This window comes from Palaemon carinicauda, chromosome 21 (genome assembly GCF_036898095.1).
Source record: "Palaemon carinicauda isolate YSFRI2023 chromosome 21, ASM3689809v2, whole genome shotgun sequence".
Classification (NCBI taxonomy): domain Eukaryota; kingdom Metazoa; phylum Arthropoda; class Malacostraca; order Decapoda; family Palaemonidae; genus Palaemon; species Palaemon carinicauda.
In genome coordinates this window covers 42,523,924-42,536,423 of record NC_090745.1, presented here as the reverse complement: position 1 = coordinate 42,536,423, position 12,500 = coordinate 42,523,924, and the positions used below count along the sequence as shown (strand labels likewise).

General features: G+C 36.9%; 1 protein-coding gene across 1 annotated transcript; it reads right to left on the bottom strand.

The window, feature by feature from the left end:
• Nucleotides 1-1,360: 1,360 nt before the first annotated feature.
• LOC137614860 (zinc finger BED domain-containing protein 5-like) lies at nt 1,361-2,065 on the bottom strand. Its single transcript, XM_068344517.1, has one exon. It carries the CDS (start codon nt 2,063-2,065, stop codon nt 1,361-1,363), a length of 705 nt encoding a protein of 234 aa, XP_068200618.1.
• Nucleotides 2,066-12,500: the final 10,435 nt, after the last annotated feature.

The following is a 12,500-nucleotide window of genomic DNA, read 5'->3' as shown; positions in this document are numbered from 1 at the left end:
TTACAAAGAAGACGCACAGTAGCCACTTCCTTGTCTGCATTCTACAGGATAACCGCGACACATCTGATCAAAGGTTTCAACCCTACCTCGTTGTATAATAGAATCACATCTGGGTTCCCATTTTCAAGCACTGTGGTGTGAGGATAATTTTCGGTGTAGTTTAGTTGATGTGGGACACTATGATTATGTCCTTTGTGATGAGGATGGCCCTGGCCACTGGTTGGGCTTACTTTACATTACATCCGGTATTTCCTGTTTATTTCCTACCACTGTTGCCGCAAATGTTATACCACAGTTTTGTGTCAGGTCCATAATCAGGGGTAGGGAAGTAAAGCAATCGTCAGTGGTTACATTATGGTGGGTGTTGCGATGCTTTTCTGTCAAATTCCTTGTGATCATATAAACTAGATACTAATAGTAGCAGGCAAGATTTAACTCTTTGACTGCCATAACTGACTCAGTCAACAATTGAAAAAGGAATTAACTTTTAAAATCACCCAAGCCATGGCAATGTGGTGTTTGATAAAAACCTCTTCATGAAAGCTTTCTAATAAAAAGCAACAAGCTAAGGTTTGTGCAGTCTTATAAGAGTTAAATCAATTAGCATAGTGTATATACCTATGAAAAGATCAGAAGCTTCTGAAATTGAAAGAAAAGTATTTTTGCCACTCTTATAAATAACTTTATCATTTAATATTATTACGACTGGCAAATTACGTAAATTCCCAAGCTCCCAAACTCACAAGCTTTATATAACATAATCTGAAACTTAAGAAAATACCCCTGAGCTCTAAGAATAGCACGCAACTCCCAGATGATAATATATATGAACACTGAATATCTAAAGTTCTCTACTGTACACTCAAAACAAAACTGGTATTTTACTTTACCTTCTAATAGGAACTATTCTTAAATCAGCCTCTTACTTTAGTTCCTAGGCAAGGAATACAAGCAAGTACTTGAGTTAATTATTGATGATTGAAATAATACACATTTTACAAAAATAAATATGTTTTATAAAAATAACAATTCTAAATTAATTCCAAAAATAAATCACTTGAAATTTAAAACTGAACTAGACCTTAGAGCAGTGTTTCTTAAACTTTTTTTGTGCAGAGGACCCCTTTTATTAAGATTACTCATGTAGTGGACCCTTTATTATTATAATTTTCCTCTTGAGTTTGAAAGTGTTTGCAGTTCATAATATACTGAAATTACAACTGAATTATTTATTAATGGCTTATCTTCAACATAAATGTTTATATTTTGCTTAACATAATTTCCACAACATTGATAATCTTGCATATAAATTTTCATGAACTTAACAGCAACGCTTCCTCCTCATATCTCACAACCATACTTAATGCGATGAATGATACTGTTTTTGCTGCGTCACTACTGTTGGCATATCTGGCTCCAGTCTGCTGAGTTTCAGTCGCATGTCGGGTTCGACATTGATTCGGTTGCGCTTCTTCGTTTTAAGATCAACCAGTGTAAAAAATCCAATTTCACAGTTGTACGATGTTGGGAATGGCATCAAGTGTTTCAAAGCAATTTCTGCAAGTCCAGGGTACTCTGGCTGAACTTGAGCCCAAAAATTGGCCAAACTTCTTTCCCTGAATAGGGTCTTCAGTGTCCCACTTGTTGCGATCTCGACAAGATTATCAGGGTCTTTTGATGACAGGTTGACACTGACCTTTTCTCTATCTACTTTATCTGTAACAAATGGATTTCTAATCCACTCAAAGCTTCGGTCTGGTTCTTCAAAATATTTTCCTAACTCTGAGTGAAGGCCTTGCAGATGGGCTTTGAAAGCTTGTGTTGTGTCACCATCTAGCTCTTCCTTGGAAGTAAGCAGGAAATCTGCTAATGAAGGAAAAGACTCAAAATCTTTGCGGTCAATGCGGCCGCACCACAAGTCCAGCTTCATTCGTGTTGCCTGTATTTTGTCCTGCACTTTAAAAATGGTAGTATCTTTTCCTTGCAAAGACAGATTCAATCCGTTTAGTGTACTGAAAATATCAGACAGGTATGCAAGTTTTGTGAGCCACTGGGTGTCATGCATTCTATTATAGAGGTCATGACGTTCTTACAAGAAAATTTGCACTTCCTCACGAAGTTCAAAGAGAAGGGAAAGAACTTTTCCCCGTGTCAGCCAGTGAACCTCTGTATGGTAAAGGAGTTTTGTGTGTTCGCTTCCCATCTCTTCACACAGAACTGTAAATAAGCGGGTGTTTAGTGCTTCCCCTTTGATGAAATTGACAAATTTTACTGCCTCTTCCAGAACTGTTTTAAGACAGGTAGGTATATGTTTCACAGCAAGTTGTTCACGGTGAATGCAACAATGTGTTGCCTTTACCTGTGGTACGATGCTTTGTACCCGACTCACTAGGCCCCTTAGTTTACCAGTCATCGCAGTTGCACCATCTGTGCTGATTCCAACACATCGCGACCAGGAGAGTTCATTTTGGACAATAAAATCGTTAGCTACATTAAATATAGCCTCTCCTGTTGTATTTGTAGGAAGAGGACGACAGAAAAGAAATTCATCATGTACTTCCCCACAGTAAATGTACCTAACAAAACACAAAAGATTTGCCTCGTTCCCTATATCTGTGGACTCGTCCAGCTGTAGTGAAAAATACAGACTCTGCTGTAATTGAGACACCAGCTGAACTTTCACATTTTCAGCCAATGACGTTATCCTTTTCTTGACAGTGTCGTTGGTCAAAGGTATCTTGTTTATTTCTTTACTAGCTTTTTCTCCAAGCATGATCTCTGTCATTATCTTGGCTGCTGGTTTGACCAAAGTCTCGCCTATGGAATGCGCCTTTCCTGTTTTTGCAATTAATAACGACACTTTGTATGAAGATTCACAGGCCTTTGCATTTTCTCCAGGTATAAAAAAAGATGAAGCTTCCTTTTTTCTGTGAACATCAAGTTCATTACATTTTCTTTGAAAAAATTCTATGGGTTTTCCCACATATTTCTTATGTCTGGACTTGAAATGTCTTCTGAGCTTTGAGGGTTTTCATAGCCTCATTAGCTAATGTTTCATAGCACAAAACACACTGTGGGATAGGATCCTCACTGTTGCCTTGCCAAAAACATCCAAGTTTCAAGTAATCACTGCAATATTTACGCTTCTTTTTGGCTGTTTCTTGGTGTGTTTGCTTGTGCCCTACAGTGGTAACCAAGGCATCTGTACTGCCTAGGTTTGTGTCAGCGGTGTTCCCTTCGTCCATGGCATCTGCGCCTGCCTCCAGTAGCTTGAGATGAGTTGCACTGTTAGCATCGTTTCTTTATTCTTTAAGGCCAGTGCTGTCTTGGTTGTTGTTCTGGAATTCAGTTTTTTTCTTTGTAATTGAGCCTGTCTTGAGCCACAGATCCATTATCCTGATGCTGAAAAGTAAGCTAGGCTTACCTAGAAAGAGGAGCACAAGCAACTGCTGTGTGTTCCTCACAGTAGCCTTAACGTCAACTGATATGTGGCGGGCGGCCGCACCACCGGGCATCAGTCAGTACAATGTTGCCAAATCATAAGCACCACTGCCTTCTATAAAGTTGTTTTTTTGTGTACGTCTTTTTCGGAATTTCGTTGAGGATTTCACCCCAAGGGAGGAAGGCGGCATTACTTAAATTACTTCCATCCCAATGTGACTTAGCCTCTGTAAAAAGCCATCAGGATTTGTTGCTACAAAAATAGGATCTTAGGACATTTTGGCGGAAAATTTGACTAAAATCGATATTAAAAATTATCCTGCGGACCCCTTGGAATATTCCACGGACCCCTGGGGGTCCGCAGACCACACTTTAAGAAACACTGCCTTAGACTAATACAGAATGATACTTCCAAAAATTATATAATCACTTGTTTCACTAGAAATTAATTTTTTTGAAAATGTTTAATTTTGACAATTAATGAAAAGTTGACATTTTAACACTTTAGTAAATAAACAATGATTACACTTACATAAGCGTAACTGTTACTTTTACGTCCTTAGGGATTCCACAAGGTTACTGAACGGTTAAGGCCTCACTATTTAACCTAATTACACAGGGCTAGTTACAGATAAACTTGACAATATAAGTTTTCTTACGTTAACAAACTTCGCTTTTAAAGCAAACCCAATAATATCACCAACGTCTGAACAAAACTATACACTGTATACATTGTACAGAAAAAACTATTCACATTTGAGAGGAAACACGTACTGGCTGGGTAGATGCTGGTGAGAGGATTGTCAGACGTTGGCTCTTTCAGAGGGTCAGGCTGGATCTCTCTGTCTCCTATGCATTTCTAGGCCCTTATATATATCATTGTAACTAACTCTAGAAACTTTTAGTTAATCATTCTCGTATCATAGGGGCATGGTTTAGACGGCATCTCATGACGTCAGGTTACCAAAGTGGCAATTTAAAGAAGGGGTTCATTTGTTGCCCAATGAAGCAATCCTCTATGCTAACTCCGCCCACCTCCTCTCATAACATTGAAAAGAACAGTACACTTTTGTCTAAAATCTTCATGCACTTTCCAACCATGTGGGAACATGACAAAATCCTTAGCAGAAGTGCCTCATGTGTGTCATAAATACATTTTAACAGGATTGCATTAGACTTTGTAAACAAACTACAGGAAATTGAAATTTTATTATCTAAAATAACAGGAATTTACATTTATGGAACTGAAGGAAAATACAACTAAATGAATGACGACAGTCTTATGTAATTTACATATATTTACTCAACCCTACAGTCGTGGAACTCACCTTAGGAGCTGGCTATACATCTTTTAAGTACACAAATAAAATACACGAATAAAGTAATCTGCTGTCATGTTAGACCATCTTCGTAAGATAGCTCCTCACAAAAGATTATTTATTCGGATATTGAATCCACCGATTCAGCCCGAGATAAATTATGTGCAACCACATTCCCTTTACCAGATATATGCTTTGCAATAATACAATATGGTTGCAAACATAACGACCATCTAGTTATACTTTGATTATTATTTTTCCTTTTTTTAACAAAAGTTAAAGGCTTGTGATTTGAATGAATCATAATCTCTTCATTCTGTGGTCTATTCACATAAACTTCAAACTTCCTTATCCCCGTGATTTGCGCTAGAAGCTCCATTTCAAATGTCAAGTAGTCTCGTTGATGCTTCTTCAGCTTCAATGACATAAAACAGACGCTGTGAAGAATTCCTTCCTTGCCTTCTTGCAATTAGACTGCTACAATCATGCTGTCTTAAGCATCCACTTGGACAAGGAATTTCTTTTTGAAATCTGGTGCTTGCAGTATCGGTTTCGATAAGTTAATGTGTACCTTCCCTTGACTTTTCCATCTTACTGGTGTTTCAATTACGTAGCTCAGGTCACTGATCACCCTCAAAATCCGGAATGTTCCCTGGAACTTGTAGGTGAGAGAGAATCTCCTTATCGGTAAGTATACCAACACCTGTTGTCCTACCACCAACTGTCTATTGTTACTTTTCATACCAAAGTTTTTCTTCATTTTTCCTTGGCTCTTTTTCAGGTTTTCAAGGGAACATTTTCTTTTCCCGCCGATGCTTTTGCTCATGTTCTTGACATATTCTCCATCCATTTCCTCTCGATCTTTCCATTTTCCTGCAAACATTCCAATCGGTCCTCTTACTTCTCATCCGAACACCATTTCATTCGGCCTACATTCCATGCTTTCTTCATAAGCATTACATAACTCAAATAATATTAAAGGTAGCCCGATATTTCATTCATTTCCACTTTTTGTGGCAGTACTTTGATAACAAACTCTTTATGGTTTGATGATATCTCTCTAATGCACATTGGGTCTCCGTGTGATAGGCAGTAAACCGCTGTTGTCTCACATTCAATAGTTTCATCACATCCTGAAATAATTTTGACGTGAAATTAGTTCCTCAGTCACTGAACGATTTTAGAAATACCAAACTTGGTAAAAATGTCTAGTAATGTCTAGTAACTTCTTGGCAATTATTTGGGCACTGATGTTCCTGACGGGTTTGGTTTCCGGGTATCTTGTCACTGGTAACATCATAGTAAACATATTTGTGGCCTTTCTTCGTTCTCAGTAAAATCACAGTGTCAATCAACACCTTGCTGGAGAGTTCTCCTCATACTTCAATCGGTTGTAAGTAAGCTTTCTTGATGTACTCGTTAGTCGTTTCAGCCATCTGATAAACGTGACATGCAAGTCAAATCTGGCTCACATTCTCAAGCATGCAAGGCTGGAAAAAGTTTCTCATAATCTTCTCTATCGTCTTCCTTATTCCCATGTGTCCCGTCTCATGTGCTACGGCGATCCCCTCTCTTCTCAATGTCTAATGGTATATGATCCATTAACCATTCCCAGGGATGTCGACTGGTCTATGCTTCCTCATAAGCAATCCATCTTTGAGGTAATGACAGGTGAGAGACAGCTCTACCTCCATCTCTTCCACCACATGGTACAATAAATCTTTCAACGTCCCATTCTTCCATTGCAATCGTAACATCTTTTTCCGACTCGCTTGTCCTACTTCTAATTGTGAGTTTTCTATTTCTTCCAAATCCATTGCTTCCTTGTCTTCCTGTCCATTCGTCTGTCATTCCTCTTCTTTCGGGCTCTTTCAGGAGCTCTCCTCTTACGTACTATCATGGGAAACCCCTTAATCCATAAATAAACCCTCCAAGTTCATCGTTCCTTTGGCTTTTCTGTCTTCTTCTGCAGCCACTTCCTTCCTCATTTTCCTAGTCATCACTCAACTAGGGAACAGATAGGGGTAGTCCATTTTGAATTCAGTCATAGTACTATACCTCAGTGGTTTCTCCATTACAATGGGACAAGGCACAAACGGCGTTCTACCAAACTCATTTCGCAGTAGAACTTCCACTCCTTCAGTGCAAAATCAAAATGACCAGTCACCAACTCGCTTGATAGTTTCAAACTGCAAATAGGAGTAACTTCCTCACCTCCTATTCCCTTGAAAATGACCGAATCTCCTGTGAGAGTCTGTCCAACCATCGGGTGTACGCCTCACATCACTAACTGTGATTACATCCCATGTCACGCAATATCTTGACCGGGATCTACTCACTCCCATCCAGAGCAGCTAACATACCTTCATAAATACACAGTTTAAAGGCACCTACTCTGTTTGAGGTTGTCTTGTTCGTCTTGTAAACATTATCTGGTTTGTTTTCCTCATCAACCTTTCCCGTTTGATTCTTTGTCTTTGTATTCTGTGAAATTGAATTACTTTTAACAAATTGGGTGATTGCTTTCGGTTGGTTCGCCCAACATTCCTTAATGATATGGCCTTTTTGCCACATTTATAACAGACAATATTAATCCTCTGCACGTCTTTCACGACACCTGAAAGAGGATGTTTTGATGATTGTTGTTGTGCTACTATTACATTCTGCACATTCTGCTTTGGGATAGTACCAGTGGTACTTCTGCTGTAACTATTGAACTTGATCCCAAAGTTATTACTGAACTGGTTTACATGGTTTGGTGAATACTCGATATTTGCTCGGGACGAGGGTTGAAACTTCATATCCAAGGAGAGTTTGCGACAGATAATATTATAATCTTCACTCAGCAAAGCGGCTCTATCAAGTTTCTTTACCACTCTCAGCCTCAAGTACGTTCGAATATGTTCCGGAATATCTCATAAATATTGTTCCGGCACTATCAGTTCTTCTAAATCAGGCATCTCTCTCACTTTGGCAGTCTCTATCTATCTCTTAAAACATCATCGAACCTTATAAGCGTAATCCAGGAAACATTTTCTAGTCCTTCCGCAAATTTCAGAATCTTTTATTTTAATATTCAGGGGTCATCTGATACACTTGCAGCAGGCTCCTCATAATTTCTTGATAATCCTTCCTCTGGTCCTGAGACAGGGCAGGATACGCACTGTGTACTTTTCCAATGAGGACAATCTGCAATAACACAGAACATTTATCTTCTGGCTAGTCCATCGTCGATGCGACCATTTCAAAATGATCAAAGAACTCATCAGGAGCTTCCAAGAATTTTAGGATCAAAATCTGTGTCTTAGCCACATCAAATGCGGGATCGCGCATAGCAGGGGTCACACCTGTCTGAGTTGATAAAAACTTTGCACGAGCATTCAACAGTTACAATTCCCTTGCATGTTTTGCTTCTTTTATCTCCCTTTCTTCCAATTTTGGATTTCCTCTAACTTCTACTTCCCTTGCATGTCTTCCTTCTTCTCCCTCTCTTTCTTACCGTCTTGCAATTTCTTTTCCTCATATTTCCCTTGCATGTCTTGCAATATCTCTTGCTTCTTCTCTCTCTCTTCTTTCCCGTTCTGACATCACTTTCAACTTAATCAAATTCTCTACTGCTGCAATTCGCCTAATCTTAGCCTCTACATTCATTTTTGCTTTCATTCCTTCAGTTTCTGGGTCATCTGATGCTATCTTCTCTATGAATTCTGCTTCAGCTTTCTCCAAAAGGCCACAAGCTACTGCAATATCTTCTTCTGGCAACTTTCCTCAGTTTAAGGGGGACTGCCGGTTAATGCCTATTTTTAATGACATGACTTTGACATTCATATTACTCAATAAGTTGACTTAGGACAGCTTCAAACTGCATAGGATTTTTGCCTCTGACCTTCGGTTTTGCGAAACCAGGGTGATTTATCCTGAAAATTAGTGTTTTTCAAATTATATCTCATCTTTTGATAATTATTACTAAGATGTGAGGTAACTAGCCTATACAACCTGATATAGACCTCCTATAATATGAAGAGTTTTTTTTTCTAAGAGTTAGATAGGAATTTGTTCATTACGGTAAAAAAAATGAACCCTGAAAATCAGGGGAAAAAATGAAAAAAATATGAAAAAAAAAGGAAAAAAAGGCTTCATTTCATTGTTTTATAATATACTTCTAAGTTATATACCTGATTTCAATTATAAATCATAAAAACTAAAGGAGACTATTGAATTTGAAGGTCTATAAGTATAGTTCTGAGATACAGGCGCTCAAAATATTTCTTTGTATTTTTACAAAGACAGTATCAATAAATCATCATTATTATGAATTTGATGTTCTTTTTTGGGTATCAGCAAAAGAAAACAAAGTTATTTTTAATAATCTAATCATAAATGAAGACCCAGTTGCTCAATTTCTTTGTTCTTTTGGCTCCTGTGAGGCAAGGCAGCCGCTCCTCTCTCTCTCTCTCTCTCTCTCTCTCTCTCTCTCTCTCTCTCTCTCTCTCTCTCTCTCTCTCTCTCTCTCTCTCTCTGCACTACTGATATTACCCTCTTCTGAAGTCTTAATAGAGCGAATTTTCTTCTTCCTTATGCTAGCAAGATGTTCAAATTGTCTTTTCCTCTTTGAAATAATAAGATTCTTGCCAAAAACGAGAAAAAACAAACGTAAAAATGAGTGAATGTCAGAGGGTGTTCAAAGATTTTCTTTGTATTTCTACAAAGACAATATTAATAAATCCTGATTTGTATGAATTTTATGTTTTTTTTTTTTTTTGGATATTGATAAACAAGAACAAAGTTATTTATCCTAATTTTCTCATAAACGAAGATGGTTTTGTTCATTAACTTGCTTCTTTTGCTCGTGTTAGGCAAGGCCATTTCTTCTCCATCAACCAAACTAACTTGATCTCTCTCTCTCTCTCTCTCTCTCTCTCTCTCTCTCTCTCTCTCTCTCTCTCTCTCTCCACTACTGATATTACCATCTTCTGAACTCTTAATAGAGCGAATTTTCATTTTCCTTATATGAGCAAGATATTGAAACTGTCTTTTCCTCTTTGAAATTATAAAATTCCTGCCGAAAACGAGAAAAACAAACGTAAAAATTAGTAAATGTCAGAGGTCAAACTCAGGCATGTACTCTCTCTCTCATGTTGGTGGTAGGACTGAAGACCGAAAGTAGTAATGTAATACATAAGTCTGCGAGTCTTGGAAGTTATAGAGATGCTATTGTTCACAATTTCTTTTACATTAAAATGTAATAATTATCAAAATTTACGATAATAAAATAAATACTCTATTTTCTTGTAAGGAAAAAATTTTATGGTTTATCGAGTTACTTTTATTAATTACCCTTTAGCTATGAAAATATGAGCAATTTGGACAAAATATTTCGTTTATACAATCTCCATTGCCTTACAAAGCGCAGTGAATTTTTTTCAAGATTTCGTGTTTTTCTTCCTATACCCCCTTATAATGGCATTCCGGCCAGCCCCCTTAACAACGCTTCTAAGGCTATACACATTTGTTTTAGGTTTAATAATTCTACCTGTTGCATGGCCACCACATCCCATTAAAAAAAGTAGCCACTGAGCTTTAGTTAGATTAGCTTCCGACAATTCCTGAACAATTGGGTTTTCAAAAACATCTGTAGATTTAATTTACCCAACTTGTAATTTACAAAGGTTATACCTCTCCCAAAAGAATATACCCTAACAATACACGGACTCATATCAACACTGAACTGGTCAAACCTTTAATCAAAACACAGGTCTGTTATCACCAATATTTAAAACAGACTTGTTTGATCACAGGGTTTGGAGAATTATGTAAATTCTTTATATATCATAATCTGAAACATAAGAAAATACCTCCGAATTCTGAGAATAATACGCAACTCCCAGACGATAATATATATGAACACTGACTATCTGAAGGTCGTTTTACTTTACACTCAAAACAGAACTGGATTTCTACTTTACCTAATAACGAGAACTATTCTTGAATCAACCTCTTATTTTGGTTTTTAGTCAGGGGATACGAGCAAGTACTTGAATTCATTATTGGTTAACGAAATAATACACACTTTACAAAATCAAATATATTCTATAAAAATTTCAAATAAACATAATACTAAAAGTAAGTCACTCGAAATTAAAAACTGAACTAGATATTAGACTAAGACAGAATGATACTTCAAAAGGATATGCAATCAATTGTTTCAATAGAAATTAATCTATTATGAAGTTTAATTTTGACAATTAATAAAAAGAGTTGACGCTTCAACACTAAATAAACAATGATTACACTTACATCTACGTAACTGTTACTCTTATGTCCTTAGGGCACACACAACGTTACCGAATGGTTAAGCAAAAATAAATACATTTCACTGTTTAACCTAATTACACAGGGCCAGTTACAAATAATCTTGACAATATAAATTTACTCACATTAACAAACTTCACTTTTAAATTAAACACACAAAAATATCACCAACGTTTGAACAACAATATACACGGTATACGTTGGAGAGAAATCACTATTCTCTGGTGAGAGGGCTGTCGGACTTTGGTTCATTCAGAGGGTCAGGCTGGATCTCTTGGTCTCCTATGCATTACTAGACCTCTATATAAATATATTCGTAATTTACTCTAAAAACATCTGGTTAATTATTCTCGTAGTGTGGGAGCATGCCGTCAGATCGCCAACTTGGTAGTTTGAAGAAGGGGCTCAGTCGTTGTCAAATGAAGCAACACTCTTGGCTAACTACGCCAACCTCCTCTCATAACATTGAAAAAAAAAAATAAAAATACTAAACTTCAGTCTAGCATCTTCATGCATTTTCCAATGATGTGAAAATATGACGAAATCCTTAGTGATTATATTTTGCACATGTCATACATACCTTTTAACAAGTTTACATAAGATTTCGAAACCAAACTATGTGAAATTGAAATTGTTTTCTTTAAAATATCCTAAATTTACATGTAAGGAACTGGATAAAAATACAAGTAAATGAATGATGAAAGTATTATGTAATTTACATACATTTACTTAATCCTACATGAGTGGCACTCACTTTACAAGCTGGCTATACATCTCTTAAATACACAAATAATATACGTAAATAAAATATTCCACTCTCGTGTTACATCAGCTTCGTGAAAATATTTGTTGCCAAATCTATTCTTTCGTAACATATATCTTATAAAACTGTAACTTTGTTTAGCAAAATTTACTTTTTTACAAAGTCATTACCCAGACTTTAGGGAACCATCCGCTATGGTGTTCGACTTAACAATATGTCATACATACTCTTCAAAAGTTTCAGACAATTACTTTTACAAATAATGAATATAAAGTGGTCTCTAAATGATGACGTCATCCTTACTGCGTTGTCTGCATGACTGAGTTTGACCGAATCGTCTTTGCGTGTTTATTTTTTGCTATATATGGCATTTTTTTTTTTCACTTATATTTAGGAATATCGCACATCTGGCAGATGGAAAGCACTGGTAAAGGGTAGAGTATCTATGTGAAACAAGAGTACGCCGACCTCAAAAAAAGGTGCCATTTTGTATGCCGCAGCCAGCAGGTAAGTCCTTCATACTAATAGTTAAGCCTGATGTTCTCGCTCTCTCTCTCTCTCTTTCTCTCTCTCTCTCTCTCTCATACTGACGAAAGAATGATATTCGATTTATAAGATTATAGGCAATGACTGAGAGGCAGGTTTTTGTATTCCAAGATTATGTT

Bases quoted from the DNA above. Each gene is read 5' to 3' on its own strand.
- LOC137614860 (XM_068344517.1), bottom strand. From the start codon at position 2,065: ATGCATGACACCCAGTGGCTCACAAAACTTGCATACCTGTCTGATATT.